Here is a 19915-nt window from a genome sequence, read left to right on the forward strand (position 1 = left end):
TGATGGTTCATTTACTCTATTTCATTCTCCAACAAGTTTCCGAGTTACGTCCACTTTCTCCTATGTTCATTATCTATATTCCATGGCAGTATATTTTCACCATCTAAAATGTGAATACTGTAACTATGGAATACCTTGACTTTCTCTCTCTCTCACGCACACACACTTTTGCACCTTTGTACACATTTGTATGGACAATACATGCTCATTTGCAGTGGGTGAGCTCCCTAAAAGCAGCTAAATCAGCCTTTCCAAATACAGAGAACCATTTTAAGCCAATAAAAAGCCATAGTAACTATTTAGCATTAACATCAGATTTGAAACCTTGCCCCCATGGTAATTAATTCAGATGCCTTTTGTGTTTTTTTTTGCAAAGTCATCCAAAGCAAGAATCCCAAAGATTGACAACATGGTGTATGAATTTAATGGGCCCATATCTGTTTATTTTGCCTAGTGCACAGTTGAACAATGCTCTTGCACCACTTGAGTTGATGTAGAGTGGCCATTAACATATCTAGATTTGCCTAAGGCTGATTGGACTCTCTAAAGAAAGTCCAGCCCGCCTGCAAAAGGGCACCTCCCTCCACACAGACATCGATGTACACTAAAGACAAATCTAAGTATATGTATATATGGCATATATACATATATATGTACATGTAGAATGAGTCGGGAAGTCCTTTGGTTTAGACAGGATTAAATGTGTACTTCCCAAGTGCATAGGTTTCCTTTGACCAACCTATTCAAAAAAAAATATGAAAAGTGCCACGGCAATTTTGACATTTCTGAAGTCTTCTCTGCTATTTGGAGGCCCCCATCTCTCTACTCAATCTCTCCTAATCATTTTATTTTTAAAAGTAGCCTTTTCCTTTGGCCTTCTAACCCTCCTTTGATTTGTCCGTTCCTTGGATGAGCTCTAAGATCACATCCAGAAACTTATCTTTAGTGGAGAACAAGGTTTCAAAGAGCTTTTTACCCTTCTTTGAGTCCCTCTTGCCCCCCTGGAAGTGGACACCTTGACGTGTCATAAATAATTCACTCTTCATCTGCCTTGCCTTGTTACCCCTGGCCAGCCCAAGCAGCTGAGGTCTGAGCTTTATCGGCCCTGCATCATTGTGCAATACTGGAAAAGAAAAATAATCCATTCGTCTACCCCCTTCAGACTGTAGTGACGTGATCAGGGTTCTCTTGAATTTCTATGCATTCGATTTCCTCTCTCTCCTTTCGTTTGGCACGCTTCTTTTTCTTGTGGTGCTTTTTAGAAGGGGGGAAAAAGGTTAGGAACACAGGTAAGATAACAAAACAGTGCAGAAGTGTGCAACTCCCGGTGAGCAGCAAGCATTTGAACAGTGTGAAGGTCAGGTTCGAAGGCACAAATAGTAGGGGAACCAACCCAATAAGAAAAGAAGTAACATTTTGCAAAATGGCTGTCCCATGCTCTTGAAGGGAGCTTTTTATACATTGTGTTCGGGTGTGCTCAGTTGCTAATACAAACGTGTAAAGCAATGGTGCACAGTGGTCAATGGCAAAATTGAAAGTGTAGATAAGGCACAAGATAGAAATGCAATCCATGTCGACGTTCCATAGTGTCATTAAGCCCAGAACGCCCAGCTCAATTGAGGTGACGCTAAGAATTAGCCAGAAGTTTCCCAGAGGGTGGATCACTAGGAAAAAAGTCAGGATTAACACCAGGAGGACACCGAACCCTGCAATCAGCACAGGCACAGTGACAGATAAGCTGTAATGGTCCATGAACACGAAGGAGGGGTTGAACACGATGAACCGGATGCTCTTTGACAATGACAGAGGCCTCAACTTTTCCAGCACTTCTATGACTTCCTTCTGCTTGTCTCTGCTCGTCCGGGCCACCAGATACAAGCGAGAAGCAATAATGTTGTTTTCATCTCCTGCCTTGGAGAAGATGATATCGTTTCGAAAATGCTGGAATTCTGGCTTTTTTAAAAATGAACTTTGCAGGACACTAATAAAGTCACTCTTGTTATTGGCACTGATGTTGCTCACTTTCAGGAACTGGTAATACTGCTCCACCCAGGACACTGCAGTGAACCCACTACAGAGTCTCCGAAGGTCCTCCTGGACACTGTTGTCCCAGTACTCAAGGGGCTCGTAGACGTAGAATCCTATCACAGGGCTGTAGTTGCTGAAATATTTCTGCTGAACCATGGCAAAAGAAACGCTTGGGGAATCGCTGGCTAGTAGATTGATGATGTTGGCTCCATCACTGATCTGCAAGCACCCCATGAAGGAGAAGGAGGCGTAGATGAGATAGAGGATGACCACAAATGGCTTCACATAGATATTGGTAATCCATTCATTGTAATGTTCACGGAGGAAGTGCTGAATAAAGTGGTGCTGGTAGGGGTTCGTCTCGTGATGCGATGTCTGTTGATGTCCATCGCTCATCACTGTCTGGAACCACACAGGCTTGCGGTCCAGGTATTCTGCAGAAGGGATCTTACAGCAAAAGATGCTGTGGTAACGGTTTTGCTCTAGTTGGCCAGCGAAGACCAGACAGGAGCCAAAGAAGGAGAAAATGTAGAAGTAGTTCAACAGGATGGAGACACACATGTTCTGACAGAAGACCTTCACAGCCTCTATGTTGGTGAACGGGCTGGCACCCATGCCAAAGGTGATAAAGTACAGGGAGCTGGTCATGGTGTAGGTCACCATCACATCCGAATAGGCATCTGCTACCCTGTCTTTGAAGGGCAAATTCTCTTTAGTTCTCCGCCATCCAGATAGAAGCTCAAATACTCCTTTCGTCCCATGACCTAATTTAAAGAGAGAAGGAAAAGAACAATTGTTTTCATTGCCTCCTGTGGTTCAAGTGGATTCTTTATAGCTTATCTATGCTAACCAGGATGTCACACTCTAATCTTCAAAGTGCTGTGATACTCCTATCCGGGTCTCAAATTTCAGTTACATACCAGGATATATTTGATTCATGTTTCTACTTTAGTCAAGTCCAAACTAATTGGTATTCTGGGCAAAAAGAATCATTTATTGTCTTTTCTATTAATTTGACAAATTGTAAATGCAATGTGACACTATTTCATGATTTTCCCCCTGCACACTTATTGTCTCTAAATGGATCATAAATCATCAAGGGCAGGGGCTGTTATTCACCCATCTTCAAATGCTGCTCAACATCAATTCAGTGCTTGATCAACTGATGTATTGACTGATAGTCCCCAACCTCCATCTCAAACTGACTTATATGCTGATTTGGGAAATTATAAGGGGATTTTAAACACTTGAAAATGGCTTTAAATTGATTTTACAATGTTAATAATCTGCTTGATAGCCAAATAGCTTAGAAACCAATTCCTATAGATTTGATTAATTAACATTGGATGTGAGTCAGAAAAAATCTGCCAGGTCACACAAAATGCAGAATAAGACCTTCTTGGGGAGAGATCATAGCAAGCAGTTTCTCAGAGAGCTTTTATCCACACAGAGTGGGTGATGACTAAATGTTTGATTGCTCCATTACAGTGGATGGAGAATGCTTCTTTTTAACCAGTTTCTGTACACATTTTGATAAGGGTAAACAGATAAAGGTTTAGTCAAGAACTACTCCTTGAGCACCTATTCTGTGCCAGATACAGTGAGATACTGAGCTCTTTTTTTTTTTTTTTTTTTAGGAGCTTGACAGCTCTTAAGATACCACCACTTGGTTCTTTACTAAAATAACAGAGAGAAAGCGGCTGGGAAAATAAAAGTATGATACCATACCTTCAATTACCCCTTTTTTTCACTTCTCTGGATTAGCTCTGTCAATTATCACCCAGGAATAACAACTGGAAACTTTCTGACTGACTGGAAATCTTCATGGATCACTCTTGCTCTTGTAGGATCATCAACACTACACACATTCTCTATGAATGGATACAAGCTGTGCTTGGGCTGTTCTCCAAGAAATTCATTAGACAAAAATGTAGTTTAAAGGCAAAAAATGACCTAGTTTAAGCAATCCTAGAAAATAGACTTGTGTGGCACCTGGATATTGGAGCTATGTGTTACCCAATTCACTTAGCAGTGCTTTAACAAACTTATTGTAATGATTAGGGTCTTAGCATAATCACTGATTTTGTGTTGTTGAAAAGAATTAGCTAATTGGTCTCTATAATGCTTCTACTTCTTTTTAAGTTTTATTTGGGGCTGCAATGCACACAATTAAAAACTATATTTCTCAGCCTACCTTTCAGCTAGGAGTGGTTCACATGAGGCACTTCTGGCCGATGCAATGCAATTGGAAGTCATCTAAGGATGCTTATTAGAAAATCAGAAGGACCTTTGTTCTAAATGGCATCATGATGCCATCAATAAGAACCAAGGCCTACTTTCCTCTTGAATTCTCTTTAAAGAAAACAAAATCTCTGTTTGGTTAAGCCACTGTAATTGAGGCTATTATATGCAGCTAAACATTTTCCCAGCCAACAAATTTTTTTTTCCATTGATTTTTATTAGTTGGAGGCTAATTACTTTACAATAAGGTAGTGGTTTTTGTCATACATTGACTTGAATTAGCCATGGATTTACATGTATTCCCCATCCAGATCCCCCCTCCCACCTCCCTCTTTACCTGCTCCCTCTGGGTCTTCCCAGTGCACCAGGCCCGAGCACTTGTCTCATGCATCCAACCTGGGCTGGTGATCTGTTTCACCCTAGATAATATACATGTTTCGATGCTGTTCTCTCGAAACATCCCACCCTCGCCTTCTCCCACAGAGTCCAAAAGTCTGTTCTATACATCTGTGTCTCTTTTTCTGTTTTGCGTATAGGGTTATCGTTACCATCTTTCCAAATTCCATATATATGTGTTAGTATACTGTAATGGTCTTTATCTTTCTGGCTTACTTCACTCTGTATAATGGGCTCCAGTTTCTTTTTTTTTTTGTTGTTGTTGTTTGTTTTTTTTTTTTTTTATTTTTTCAGTGGGTTTTGTCATACATTGATATGAATCAGCCATAGATTTACACGTATTCCCCATCCCGATCCCCCCTCCCACCTCCCTCTCCACCCGATTCCTCTGGGTCTTCCCAGTGCACCAGCTGGGCTCCAGTTTCATCCATCTCATTAGAACTGATTCAAATGAATTCTTTTTAATGGCTGAGTAATATTCCATGGTGTATATGTACCACAGCTTCCTTATCCATTCGTCTGCTGATGGGCATCTAGGTTGCTTCCATGTCCTGGCTATTATAAACAGTCCAGCCAACAAATTTTATAGGTAAGTTCACGTTTACCAAAACCTCTTTTATGGGTATCTAAGAATTCTCATTTTATAGTTAATTTGACTACAGTATCTATAGGTTTAATGGTATAAATGCTAATTTTTTATTTTAAAGACACATTGGTTCATTCTTCTTGGGAATTTTTTTTCATTAATTATCAATTGTTATTGCATTGGAGCTCTTCTTGTCCACAGTATAAAGCTGATTCATTCTCCAATGTTATTTCTTCTGGGTCTCCAGTCAGGAAAGATAAGTTTATCCTAATCATTAGAAAGGGTTCTGAAGAGTACATTTAAGTATAAGGCAAGTTTTTGTTTTTTTTTTTTTTTGAGCCAACAATCTATTTTTTCTTGAAACAAATGACTAGCTCTACATCTATGTGTACTGAATTGAGTTTAACAATTCTGAACAACATTAATTATTCATTTCTATCTTCTGTAAGACTCCTTGACCAAATGGAATACTTGTTCTCTGATTCTCTTGACAAAAACATAATATTAGGATATTAGTTAAAGTAATTAAAATCATTCCTTAATTAGAGGACTTCTATTCTGAAATGGGGACTCTTGCTATCTTTGTAGTCACAGTGGGGAAAATGCTACCTAAGGCTATGGCTAAATCTGGCTTGTCTCTGCTTTTGGCCACTTTTATGGAATATTAGGTACGTTATGTAGGCCAGGTTGTTGCTTTATATAGTAGAAAGGTCTGTACGTGTGGGAAGATGAAGCTAAGTCCTTTGAGGTCAAATAATCACTCTGTGATGAAAACTGAAAACACAGCTTTGGGGATGCCATGTTTATCCCACTCACAGGTTTAGATATTTTACAGGGTTTTCATTTATTCTTAATTTTTATTGGAGTATAGTTGCTTTATAATGTTGTATTGTTGCTGTTTAGTCACTAAGTCATGTCTGACTCTTTTGTGACCCCAACCTGCCAGGCTCCTCCGTCCATGGGATTTCCCAGGCAAGAATACTGGAGTGGGTTGCCATTTCCTTCTCCAGGGGATCTTCCCGACCCAGGGGCTGAACCCAGGTATCTTGCACTGCAGGCGGACTCTTTACCATTTGGGCCATTAGTTTCTACTATACAGAAAATGAATCAGCCATACATATACATATATTTCCTCACTTTTGGACTTTCTTCCCCTACAAGTCACCACAGTGCATTAAGTAAAGTTCCCTGCACTATACAGTATGTCCTCATTAGTTGTCTATTTTATACATAGTATTCATAGAGTATATATGTCAATCCCCAGCTCCCAACTCCTCCCACCACCTGCTTTCCCCCTCGCTAACCATATATTTGTTCTATGTTTGTGACCCTATTTCTGCTTTGCAAATAAGATCATCTATACCATTTTTCTAGATCCCACATATATACATTAATATATGATATTTGTTTTTCTCTTTCTTACTTCACTCTGTAGAGTATTACTAATAATACCCATTTGATTTTCACCATAATTAAATAGGTTTCCCCATAATTAAATCCGAACTGCAGTTCTAATCTAATACCTGCTCAGTTAGGTAGTTCTCTCACTCCTTATCAACCTGTTTATTATCAGTCTTTCTAAGTTTTGTTCACATTATTTTCTCTGCCTTTCAATACCTTCCCCTGATTGCTGCTTATGTTGAAATTCTACCCATCAGTCTGTTAGTTCAATTCTCTTCTTTGTCTTATAGCCATTTCTGACAATTCCAGACATACTGACTTTTTTTCTGTTTCTTAAACTCCTATTGCACTAATTTACTACTCATTTTGGCACACAAACGTGTGTTGTTTTGCTCTGGAACAAAATGACTTTCTCAGGACATGTTCTATCTTTTTGGTTAGATTGCAAATTCCTCAAGGTCAGGGAATGCTTTTTATGTTACTTTTATACTCCGCAGAACATCTGACAAAGTGGTAGATGCCCACTAACTTCCTACTGAATAAATCAACCTTAATTCTTGATTCAAGATGGGTCTAGAAAAATATACTTCTTAATTATTAATTCAAAAATTTACACTGCATCTTTGTACCTATATTAATTGTGTTCAAAAGAACACACTTTAAATTCAACTCAACCCAAATATATATATTTATTAGAATTTGTTAAGACATGAGGATCTTGCTAGTCAATTAAATAAAACTTAAAGGTAAACAAGAAACACAATCTTTTCCAATATTCATCAATCCAGAAGTTATTTTTACTTGGCTAATTCTGAGGCAGAGGTTATATTTTCTAAAACATTTGAATTTTAGAAGCCATTGTGTATGTTGTAGGATGTCTAGAAGCATCCCTACCTCTACTCACTAGATGCCAATAGCTCACTCTTCAGTTGTGACAATCAAACATGTCTCCAGACATTACCAAAGGCTATTTGGGGGACAAAATTGCCCCCAACTGAGAATTACTGGTTTAGTCAAATGAAGAAATGATATTACATGGACACATATGTTTTAATCACCTTTTCTGATTATAAAAATAAGACACGTTTCCATAAAAAAATTGGGGAAAATGGAAAGAAAATGGTGAAAAAAAAACACCTCAAAGTCCCAAAACACATTAACCTAACCTTATCTGTCTGTCTAACTTATCCATCTATCTACCTACCCACCTTTCCATCTATCCAGACAAAAAACTGCTTAATGATTTCACAGAACGTGGCTCCTACAAGGAGAAATTAGGGTTTGGAATTATGTTGTTGCTCTGTCCAATTGGCCTGTTAACAACAAGGATCCTGTTTTCTAACTTCGTTTCTTAACTGGTTTTCATTCTGAGGCTAGAGCCATTTTTTGAACATCTGCTTGCCTGAAAGAAGCCCTAACTGTCACCGAAGCTTTTAAAAAGGGTCTTATTTACTATATTTTCACCCGTATTCTGAGAGTCCTATTTCAGTTCAAACACCTTACCTGAAACTAAAATACTGGTATCTACTCAAAAGACCATCTGAGATGATGATGCATGAAATATACACAAGTGTGACTTGCCCCACTGAACAACGATGTGAACTAATTCCATTATATTGCTCCCTGGTACCCCAGTCCTAGCAGTTCTTTGCTTTTGTCTCACTCCCACCAAAATCCTTAATCCTCAGCTAAGGCCTCAGTTTGTCTTATGAACAACAGTGTTTATGTTCTTGAGTGATGAAGGCTAATATGCAAGTGGCTAACTTGCATAATATGAAAGGAAGGCTTGCACTCTTGTTAAGTAGAGATGTTTGCTGTGTACTGTGAAAATACAGCTGATTCTCTCTGAGAGATCAGGGAAAGCTCCTAAAGGTGTTAGTAAGCAGAGGATGATGCCAATGATGGTCTAGACTGATGGTATAACATGAATAAAGGCACAACACTTGTAAATTAAGGGAAGGTAGTTGTGTTTTTAACATTTATAAATGAATTTTTTTCTCTTGGCAGAGATAATATATTGCCCAAATTGCACACTTTATTTAATGTTTCAAAAGAAGACTGCCAAATTTTGATAATTTCCTCACTATATTATAATAATATACATTTGCAAACTATATTAGAATAATATAAGAAATATCTGTCTCACCTGGGTCATTATTAGATAGCTGACATTTATTTTGATAAAGTTTCATGAAAGAAAAGAGAGAGAACTCTTAGGAGTAGAAATGATTTGGACAGAACTGGAACTGAGAGAACAATGCAAGGATGGAAATGAATACAAATAAAATATTTGCATGTGTATGTGTGTTGAATATCTAACATTCTTCAGGGATGTTGCTGGGGAGACCTCTTTCTAAATGAAGGAAAATGGAAGGATTGTGCAATAACCAGGAAATCTTAGCTGGACACTTGCTAACATATCATATTGAACAATAATTTAATAAATTCTGCTACTCACAATTGAGAAATGAGAAAATAAAGAATATGTAGATTCTTATCCTTAGTCATGGCAGTACAGGTCAGCCAGAGGAAATATTTTAACAGATTAAAAAAAAAATAGATTTTTGACACCAAACACAACTCATTTCAGTCCTAGGTGAGGTGAACAATATTCAGGACTGATTATAATCCCATATGAACCCCAGGCAATCACTCTATAACAAATAAACATGACTTCTAAAGTGAGATGGAACTTCTCCGAAAACTGATTCCAACCCACATTATACAATATTTCTCTAAACTCCTGCACTTCCGGTGTAAACTTCTACACTACGGCCTGATAAGGCTACAGGAAATTCTCTTCGGTTCATGGCTAGGCTGCAAGTGACTTCTTTTAAAGTAATGATTTTCTTCTGTAAATCTAATACAAATTTTACAGTTGCCATTTTAATCCCAAACTCAATCTCTCCAAAATCAAGAATTCCAAGGAAAACAGTTTTAACAAGGATAAAATCCAATCGGAAGTAATTGTAACTGACCCAATTACTGGGGTTTTCTTTGATATATTTATGGCTCTAATATGCTTCTTGGTGGACTTTGGATTCTTCTTAATTCTGTTCTGAAGATGAACTGGTGGGTCTAACCCTTTCACTTGAACATGGTAAGCCCTCAGCAGGTCATGAGAGTTTGACATCTCCTGTTGTAACAACATAAAAAATTTTTAAAAAATAAAGGTTAAAAATAATACTCCTCAATGACTCACTCCAGAGAAAGCTTTCTACTTTCCCTGAGCAGTTATTTCTGCTTTGGTTAACTATGTGTTCAGCAGTTGTGTTTGTGGAAATCATCATTAAGCTCTGGTGGAAAAGTATTTTGATTTTTTTAAAAATTAATTAATTTATTTTGATTGGAGGATAATTACTTTATAATGTTGTGGTGGTTTCTGCCATACATCGAAACGAATCAGCCACGGGTGCACATTTGTCCCCCCATGCTGAACCCCACTCCCACTGCCTCTCCACCCATCCCTCTGGGTTGTCCCAGAGCACAGTCTTTGAGTGCCCTTCTTTCATTTTGATTTTTTATTGGACTTCTAAGCTATGTGACATTTGACTTGAAATGCCAGCTTCCGATGGAGGAGGGAATGGCAACCCAACCCCAGTATTCTCGTCTGGAGAATCGCATGGACAGAGGAGCTTGGGGAGCTACAGTCCATTGGGTTGCAAAGAATCAGATGCAACTGAATCGACTTAGCACACACGCATGCCAGCTTCTCAATGCAACCTGGTTCCTACTCTCTTTCCCACCAGAGCTGAGTTGGCTTTTGAGGGCAACTCTGAGCTTATCTTTTCAGATTTCCTTGCTGCAGGAACTCAGTGCTGCCAAGAGCTGAACTCCACTGCAAAGCCAGCACGGCTTGCTTTCTCAGTCTCTCCCTCAATCTGGTATTCCCATTCTGGGAGAAAATAACTCCCAGGAAGCTTTTCATTTTCTTCCCAGTGCTTTCCATGTCTTCCAGTTTTACAAAAGGAATATATTTTTGAGAAAGGGAAAAGCAGCCCTGGTAGCCGAATGCTGTCAAGTAGGTCTTGTTGTTGCCTGGAACTGGTCTGGCCCTCACAGCTAGATTTAGTGTTGTCTTGTTGCCCACAGATGGTCTGGCAAAAAAAAAAAAAAAAGCATCAGACAGGATCACTTTGTGACTGGGGACAGACTGAAGCAAAATAAGACCACTCTAATTGTGATTGAGCACAGACAAAATGCAAACATTGTCCAAAACAAAACAGACCAAACATCCTTTCATCAAGCCTGGTAGGGTTGATTGCTGCTGCTTCTTTTTTCAAAAATTTGTATTTATTTATTTTTGGCTGCACTGGGTCTTTGTTGCTGCACATGGGCTCTCTTTAGTTGCGGCCAGTGGGGGCTACTCTCTAGTTGGGGTGCGCAAGCTTCTCCCTTGCAGAGGCTTCCCTTGCTGCTGAGCATGGGCTCTAGGTGCCTGGATGCAGTACTTGCAGTGTGATGGCTCAGCTGCCTCTCAGCATCTGGAATTCTTTCAGATCAGGGAGGGGACCTGTGTCCCCAGCATTGGCAGGTGGATTCTTAACCACTGGACCACCAGGCAAGTCCTGATTTCTGCCTCCTTATCAATCACACTTTAATCTTGGTCTGGTCTTCTTGCCTTCTAGGTATAAGAATTGTTAAAGACCACTGATGACAGATTTACCCTCTCTTCCTGACAGTAACTTAACCATGCTGCCTTCAACCCTCTTCCGAATCACCTAACACTTTCAAAAAATCGTAGCCGTCCATTCTAAAATCTTCTTCCCAAAATGCTTTATAGTCCCCAATGGTGTGTGTTCTTCCTGACTGCAGAGAGGCAATAAACCCAAATTTGTTCAATTATCTTAGTATTCCAGATGGTCTTTGGCTGGAGGACATTGATATTTTATACTAAATAAGTAGTTTTGGAAAATGAGTTAATTAAAACTTTTATTACTGGTGACTTTATGCATTGAATTCTTTGAGTGTAGGAGTTAGAAGTATAAGAGTTGGAACAGGAGCACTGGATCAGAGTTAATCCCTGGAGGATCCGAATTTTCAAATCATGTCACTAGGAAAAGGGATGGTTTTCTGGTGGCAGTCATATTTTAGTTGTACTCTCACTAAAAAGAGAAAGCCAGTTGGGCATGTGGGTAGTGGAAAGATGCTCAGAAAGGAAGATAACATGGATGTTAAAACAGGAGAAGGGAGGAGGAGTCACGAGGAACAAAAAGTCATTGCTTTAAGCAGAGAGAGCAATGGATGGGAGAATGACTGGTGGGACTAAAAAGCTTACAATTGTCAAGAGTGATCCCTGGGTTGGGAAGATCCCCTGGAGGAAGGCATGGCAAACCACTCTAGTATTCTTGCCTGGAGAACCCCATGGTCAGAGGAGCCTGCAGGGCTACCATCCATAGGGTCACAAAGAGTTGGACACGACCGAAATGACTGAGCAACACACACACAAACTAAACATAAGCATGTACTTAAAAAATAAAGACCTAGAGTAAGAGATTATATAAAAGAAAAAAAAAAAGAACTTGTAGAAAAGAAAATAAAGATACTCTAAGTATTTACCGAGCTAAAGACATTCAAAGAACAAAAATTAGTTAGAAAAATTAGTTCATTCATTTGAAGGACATTGCTTGAGTGCCTCCCATTAGGAAGATATGGTAAAATGTCATCACTTTGAAGTTTAATCACTCCCATTTGTCCCATTTGAAAACTATATCATATCCGCATGCCTGAATTTAATGGTTCATTAATTACAAGCTTGGGGGAACTTCTATCCTACAAAGAGGAGAAGTGATGATGACTGAGGATTTCTATAACACCAAGAGCTGGAGAATGCTTTTAAAATGTCTGCTTCAATCATTAAGAAACACGTTTGAAATGGAAGGACTCTTACTTAGCAAATTTAAATTATGCACAGTTGTGGTTTCTTATGAATATCACTCAAAAGAAAATCTTCAAAGTTGTAGCACAAATCCTTGATAAAAGCATAATGCTTCAAAGGGAGAGTTTTCTGGGAGCATCCTTCAAGGTTTTGCTGCCTTTCTTACCAATGAAGATAAATTTAACATCCCATGAATGAGAATTCTCTCTGAACAGAATGGCCTGAAATCAGTGGAAACTCAATTAAACGAGAAGCTCAGGAATTGGATCATCTGATTATTTGAACCGTCATTAAATTAATCAACCAGAACTTCCTTTTTGATTCCGCTTTTATTGGTTGATTAACTTTATTGGAAATCTTTCTAAAATGCATTAGGCTTGTATTCCTCTTCTGCAACCAGTTCTTGAAACAAGGGAAAAAGGCATTATACGTAGCAATTAAAAGGACATACTCTGGGGCAACATATTTTGCTTCTAGTTCTGGCTCCATCACTGTGATGTGTGGTTTGGGGTGAATTAGTTTAACTTCTGTGTATTTCATTTTCCTAGTTTGGAAAATAGGGATTAAAAAGCTACCTATTTTAATGGATTAAGATGAAGATTAAATGAGGTAAGAGTTGTAATACACTTAGAGCAGGCTTGGAACCCAGGAAGCACTCAATAAACGTTAGTTTTTATTATTTACTGAATAAGATACTTCAGGCTCATCATCTTTATGCATCAATAAAAGGAAGGTAATTTGGGATACTGCTTGAAAAACTGAGTGTTGTGGGTTTAAGCTTGCTCACTGTGCATGTATGTTCAGTTGCTCAACTGTGTCCAACTCTTTGCAACCCCACGGACTGTAGGTCACCCAGCTCCTCTGTCCACGGGATTTTCCTGGCAAGAATACTGGAGTGGGTTTCCATGCCCTCCTCCAGGGGGATCTTCCTAACCCAGGGATCAAACCCGCATCTCCCACGTCTCCTGCATTGGCAGATAGATTCAATATCACTGAGCCACCTGGGAATCCCAAGCTTTCTCACTACCATCTATTAGATGTGTGACCTTGGCAAATAATGAACTCCATCATTTGGTTAGATTGCCAATCTGCAAAATGGAAAAAAACAAGTAATACCTGCTTCAAAGAATTGCTGTGTTAAAGGAGACCCAGACACCTGAATCCTTTTATACAAATATCTGGTACACAATTAGTGTGCCCATGAATGACAGCCAGTAGTGAATATTACAAAGTTGCAGAAATGTGGGAGCTTGCACTGAATGTATACCAGGCCTAGAGAAAAGCTTAAAAGTTTTCTTCTGTGGTGACTGTTTTGAAATTTGCCTTCTCTGTCCTTAGAAGTTCTTTGCAGAAAAGTGTTGATTTATAATAGAGGCTTTTGGTTAACTGGATTCAACTAATTGTGGCATTCCTTACATGAATGCTCTTATTCAGGCTACGCTGATAGAATCACTCTCATCCCGCAGGCAAGAAGCTGAAAGGGAGATTTCCAGCCACGAATCTGATTCATTCTGCAGCTCACAGAACAAACCAGACTCACTTCCAGAAAGTTCACAGCAGGGTTTCAGGGCAGCCAGCTCAGTTCCAGCAGCCCCTGCGGGGGCGCCGAGCAAGGAGACCATTTTCTAGAGGGTCCTCTCTAAGTGACAGAGCTGGTGTCATTTGAATATATCCCTGATGAGTACAGGCTTTCTTTTCAGTTGAAAAGGCCCTCTTCTCACTGTCTTTCCCTGTAATCTGTCCCCTTTCAGTGATCTACAGCTGAACTTAGCTTTATCACAGCATAAATTAACCAAGGGAGTCATCTCAGAAAAAGTTAGATGTTAGATGTATCCCTTCCCGAAGGAAGGGATAGAGGACAGTGGTTAGGCAGGGATAGAGGACAGTGGTTAGGCAGGGATAGAGGACAGTGGTTGGGCGGATAGCAGACTAGAAGGGGGGCCCTGAGTGCGGCTCTTGTGTTCACGCCCCAGTTCACACCCCAGCTGCATCGCTTCCTACCCCCACACCTTCAGCAGCAACCTCTCCGTGTCAATTTTCTCGTGTGCAGATTGGGAAAGACCCCGATGCTGGGAAAGACTGCAGGCAAAATAAGAGGGCAGCAGAGGATGAGACGGTTAGATGGCATCACAGACTCAAGGGACGTGAATCTGAGCAAACTCCCAGGGGCGTGCTGCAGTCCATGGGGCGGCAAGGAGCTGGACATGCCTTAGTGACTGAACAACAGCCTGACAGTGTGTTGCTCAGGATAATAAACAAGATCATCCACATCAAGTGTTTACCTGAGTCCTTGGCACATATTAAAAACTCAATAAATAGTAGCCATCACTTTTTATTTACGGTTGAACATTTATTTGGGGTCTTAGCTAAATGCTCACAGTGTAGTACAGCCCACTGCTGTGTTTCTTTCTTGAAGTCATCAAAAGAGACGACAGTTAATCAGGATAACACACCAGGCCACCAAACATAGCCTCAAGGAGTGAAAGCTGCACGAAACTCTTATTGCTGTCATGGGATAAATCTTATTCCTTTCTGTGTTGAGAATCCTCAGGGACTTTATCCTGCCCATTTCTATTAGGCAAAGAGTAATCAAGAAATGATGAAAAGAAAGAGTCAAATGAAAACTTCTCAGATAACTATGGCTCTGAAACAACTAACTGGACCTTGGCAGGATGAGTTCGCCTATGTGACCATCTGAAAGTTCTGATCCTTAGAGACATAAGAAAACCCAGGAGTATTTCAGCAATTACAACAACAACAACAAAACCCCAAAGCGGGTTCACATTACTCTTTCCAGAACATTTTTCACCTCTAATTAACTGAGAACAATTTAGGACCCAGAAATGTTAAGTAAAGAGCTGATGAAATAATGTCAGTAACTTCTAAAACGTATTATCTCTTTGACACTTTCTGAGATTTCTCAAGGGGTAGACTACATTAACTGGTGTGGGAATCTTTAATAAAACAGATGTCTCTCAAGGAAACCCATCAACTAATCAGCAGATATTAATTAAGCTTCTACAGCATGCAAATCATGATTCAACTTAAGTGGTTAGTCTTCCATGAAAATGGAAATATGCCTGCGAAGATCCACCATGTAAACATGGTTCTTCATTCCTTTAGATGAATAACTCATTCATATCCTTTCCTAATATGGACCTGTGTTGGTAATGTGTGTGTTCTTGCAAAGGTGGAACCCATAAAGGAGGAGACGTATACAAAAGGAGTCCTGAGACACATCACTGCATGTGAGTCTCATGAACAGATCACTTTCCCCTTTCATTAAATGATTAGGAAATGGAGATTCAGAAGAAGCAGAGGCATGTAAAGTTTACAGAGTTCTTTTGGTACTCAGAACCAGAACTCAAATCTTCAGTGTGTGTACGCTTAGTCGTCTCTTCCCCTGAGGACTGTAGCCCACCAGGCTCCTCCATTCATGGGATTCTCTAGGCAAGAATACTGGAGTGGGTTGCCATTCCCTTCTCCAGGGAATCTTCCCCAACCCAAGGATCAAACCCATATCTCCTGCATTGCAGGTAGATTCTTCACTGTCTGAGACACCAGGGAAGCCCAACTCACCCTAAAGAGAGTAGACCACGATCTTGAGGGCAGTATTTGTGTCTTACTTTGATCTTTATATGTCCCTTTCCTAAAGCAGTACTTGGCACTTAGTAAATATTCATTGTAAAATTGATTAATGCATGTGTGCCTCTGAGCTTCCAAGATTTCTGGTGTTCTAGCACATTGGAAAGGGAATACTTACCCCTACTTCTCTTTTCCGTGAGGAGGAGACTTCAGTTCTACTCTCATTTAGATAGTGCTGGAGAGGACACTCCCATTCTTTCCTTTTTCTCTTTGAACACACTCTTCTAAGCACTAGCAATAGCTGATCTGATGGTGAGAGCCTGATAACACTTGTAACAATTTATCACTGGATTGGCCACTATTCCTCTAAAACAATAAACAAACTGAACCCCATTTCTTTTTCCTGCACTACTTGTATAACAGATGAAGAAGAAGGGTCAGGGCTTGCCCTCAGCTTCTTCATCCTGAGAAGACACAGCTCCCGGTACTGCCCATCTAAAGGAAGGCAGGTTATTCATCTCTTAACGTTGGTCTCTTTTCTGACAGCAACTGGATTTGTGAGGCAAACCAGTCTCCCATGCAGTTGACTGTTAAGGAAATCTTAGGGAAGGATGCCTTCAAGACCTAATTCTCCTACAGGTAGGCGGGGAAAATATCTAGATTCAAGATTCATTAAGTAGGGATCACTGCATTGATTCTGGCCCCATATAAGGTCACCATTCCAGCTTTACCAGGGACTTTAGAAAATAGTGTGCCTTCATTTATAAGGATCAAAAGTTGACTCTCCTTTAGCTCCTTGGGTGTATAGTCTCCACTGCATAGAACCCAGAGAGGAGGACAGTTGATCGGCTGGATGACCGATTTCCACACTCTGTCTATGAGATGATCAGTGAAAGAGCACAGAGCCTGGTGTTGCACATATAGAAGCCATATCATAGACACATCACATCAAAGCTGCAGTTTTCTACTCATTATTATTGAATCCTTCCAAAACAGCATTTTGATTTTTTAAAACATTTTTTTATGTGTACCATTTAGAAAGTCTTTATTGAATTTGTTACAATATTGCTTCTGTTTTATGTTTTGGATTTTTGGCTGTGAAGCATATGGTACCTTAGCTTGCCAACCAGGGGTCAAACCCACACCCCCCTACACGGGAAGGTGGAGTCTTAACCACTAGACTGCCAGGGAAGTCCCACATTTTATATTTCGAAACTGCATTTTAACTATCACAACTCTATAAATAAAATTCTAGGGCACTTCCAGAATCTTTTATTCTAATATTAATATTTAAATGTCTGCTTAAGGAGTACCATTCTCACTATTTGACCTGACTCTGTTCTCCGTTTTATCCTCTCTGCAGTAGTTAGACAAAACTATAAATCATATATAGTGTCTAAGGAATCTGCCTCATGAAGAAGCATAGAAATATAGGGTCAGTGAAAGAAGGTCTCATCAGTAGTGCTGGAAATTCAGGGTCAGCTTAATGAGTGCATGCTACCACCCACAGATCTTTTCAAGGGGTCTTGGAAACAAACTAAACACAAAGACCTGAGCTAAACAGCAGTGGAGAAGTCTGCTGATGGTAAAACTCATTGGGAGGATAACGGAGCCCTCTACCTCCCAGTCTAGAGAAAGGAATGGCAACCTACTCCAGTATGCTTGTCTGGAAAATCCCACAGACAGAGAAGCCTGGTGGGCTATCGTCCAGGGGGCCTGTAAAGATTCGGACACAACTGAGCATGGCATAGCACCTCCCAACCTGATGTAGACATCCTTCTAGTAAAGGCAAAGTCACTCCAGAAAGACATGCATCTCTTGCAAGAGGAAGAACTCTATGTCACTGTGCAGAAATAAGTGGGAATGAGAACAGAAGAAGGAAGGACAGAAGGGAAGAAAGAGGAAGAAGAGAAATAAGTTTGCTTTTTAGGTCGCTATTGGTGGTAGGGCCACTGGATGTCAGAATCTCCCTACTTCTCTAGAAATAGGAAGACAGGTCAATTTCTCCCTGGAGAAGAATCCAGTGAAGGGCTTAAGTGTGAAGGTATCTATTTGTGGAAGAGTATTTGCTGTTATAAGAGACAAGAAGTAAAAGACTAAAGCAGAACATCCAAGTATTAATAGATCTGGGTCAAGAAGAGGCCTTTCCCTTCAGAGCATGGCTATAAAGTATTGCATATACCACAAATCTGGGCTTCTTGCAGTTCCCATTCTGTGAGTTGTCTTTTCACTTTCTTGATGCTATCTTTTGAAGTACAGAAGTTTTTAATTTTGAGAAAGCCCAAATTATCCATCTTTTGTTGCTTTTGCTTTTAGTGTCATATCTAAGAAGACTTTGCTTAACCAAGGTCATGAAGAGATATTCCTACATTTTCTTCTAAGAGATTTATTGTTTTAGATCTTTCATCTAGGTCTATGATCCATTCTGAGTTGAATTTTACTTACAGTGTGAAGAAGTCCAACTTTATTCTTTCTCATATGGATATCTAACAGTCCCAGTATCATTGGCTGAAAATATCACTTTTCCCCCATTGGATTATCTAGGCATCTGTGTCAAAAAATTGACTATAAATGGAAGAATGTATTTCTGGATTCTCAGTTCTGTTCCACTGATCTACATGTCTATGCTTCTGCCAGTACCACCGGTCCTCATTACTGTGGATTAATGGTAAGTCTTCTAGTCTATGAACATGGAATGTCTTTCCATTTACTTAGGTCTTTTAAAGTTTTTTTTTTTAATAGTGTTTTATAATTTTCAGAGTGCAATTTTGTGTTGCTTTTGGTAAATTTCATTGCTTAGAAATTTATTCTTTATAATGCTATTTTAAATGGAACTGTTTTCTTAATTTCACTTTTGGATTGTTCACTGTTAGTACCTGGTAGCTCAGACAGTAAAGAATACACCTGCAATGCAGGAAACTGAGGTTTGATCTCTGGGTCAAGAAGATCCCCTGGAGAAGGGAATGGCTACCCTCTCCAGTATTCTTGCCTGGAGAATTTCATGGACTGAGGAGCCTGGTGGGCTGTAGTCCATGGGGTTGCAAAGAGTCAGACACAACTGAGAAACTAACACTTTCACTTCATTTTTCAGAAGCACAATTCCCTTTTTTATACTGATCCTGCAATTTTGCCAAATGCTTTTATGAGTTCCAAACATTTTGGGGTGGATTCCTTAGGATTTTCTATAATGAGATCATGTTATCTTTGATATAATTTTGCTTCCTCCTTTCATATGAATGACTTTTACTTCATCTGCTTGCCTTACCGTCCTAGCCAGAAATTCCAGTACAATGTTAAATAGAAATGGTATCTTATACAGAGTGATGTAAGCCAGAAAGATAAACACCAATACAGTATACTAATGCATATATATGGAATTTAAAAAGATTGTAACGATAACCCTATATTCAAGACAGAAAAAGAGATGCAGATGTATAGAACAGACTTTTGGACTCTGTGGGAGAAGGCGAGGGTAGGATGATCTGAGAGAACAGCATCGAAACATGTATATTATCAAGTGTGAAACAGATCACCAGCCCAGGTTGGATGCATGAGACAAGTGCTCAGGGCTGGTGCACTGGGAAGACCCAGAGGGATGGGATGGGGAGGGAGGCGGGAGGGAGGATCGGGATGGGGAACACATGTAAATCCATGGCTGATTCATGTCAATGTATGGCAAAAACCACTACAATATTGTAAAGTAATTAGCCTTCAACTAATGAAAATAAATGAAAAAAAAAAAAAAAGAAAGAGAAATGGTGAGGGTAGATGTCCTTTTGTTGTTCCTAATCTTAAAGGAA

The 19915-nt window shown here is 39.7% G+C and overlaps 1 protein-coding gene across 2 annotated transcripts in view; it reads right to left on the reverse strand.

The window, feature by feature from the left end:
• Positions 1-436: 436 nt before the first annotated feature.
• PTCHD4 (patched domain containing 4) overlaps positions 437-19915 on the reverse strand; it is a 190798-nt gene continuing 171319 nt past the window's right edge. For both annotated transcript variants that reach the window (XM_043907684.1, XM_043907683.1), the window contains one exon: positions 437-2792. In XM_043907684.1, the coding sequence (XP_043763619.1) occupies positions 1159-2792 (1634 nt within the window). In that variant the 3' untranslated portion in view covers positions 437-1158. The remainder of the gene's footprint in view (positions 2793-19915) is intronic.

The sequence above is a fragment of the Cervus elaphus genome, chromosome 7 (assembly GCF_910594005.1).
Source record: "Cervus elaphus chromosome 7, mCerEla1.1, whole genome shotgun sequence".
NCBI lineage: Eukaryota > Metazoa > Chordata > Mammalia > Artiodactyla > Cervidae > Cervus > Cervus elaphus.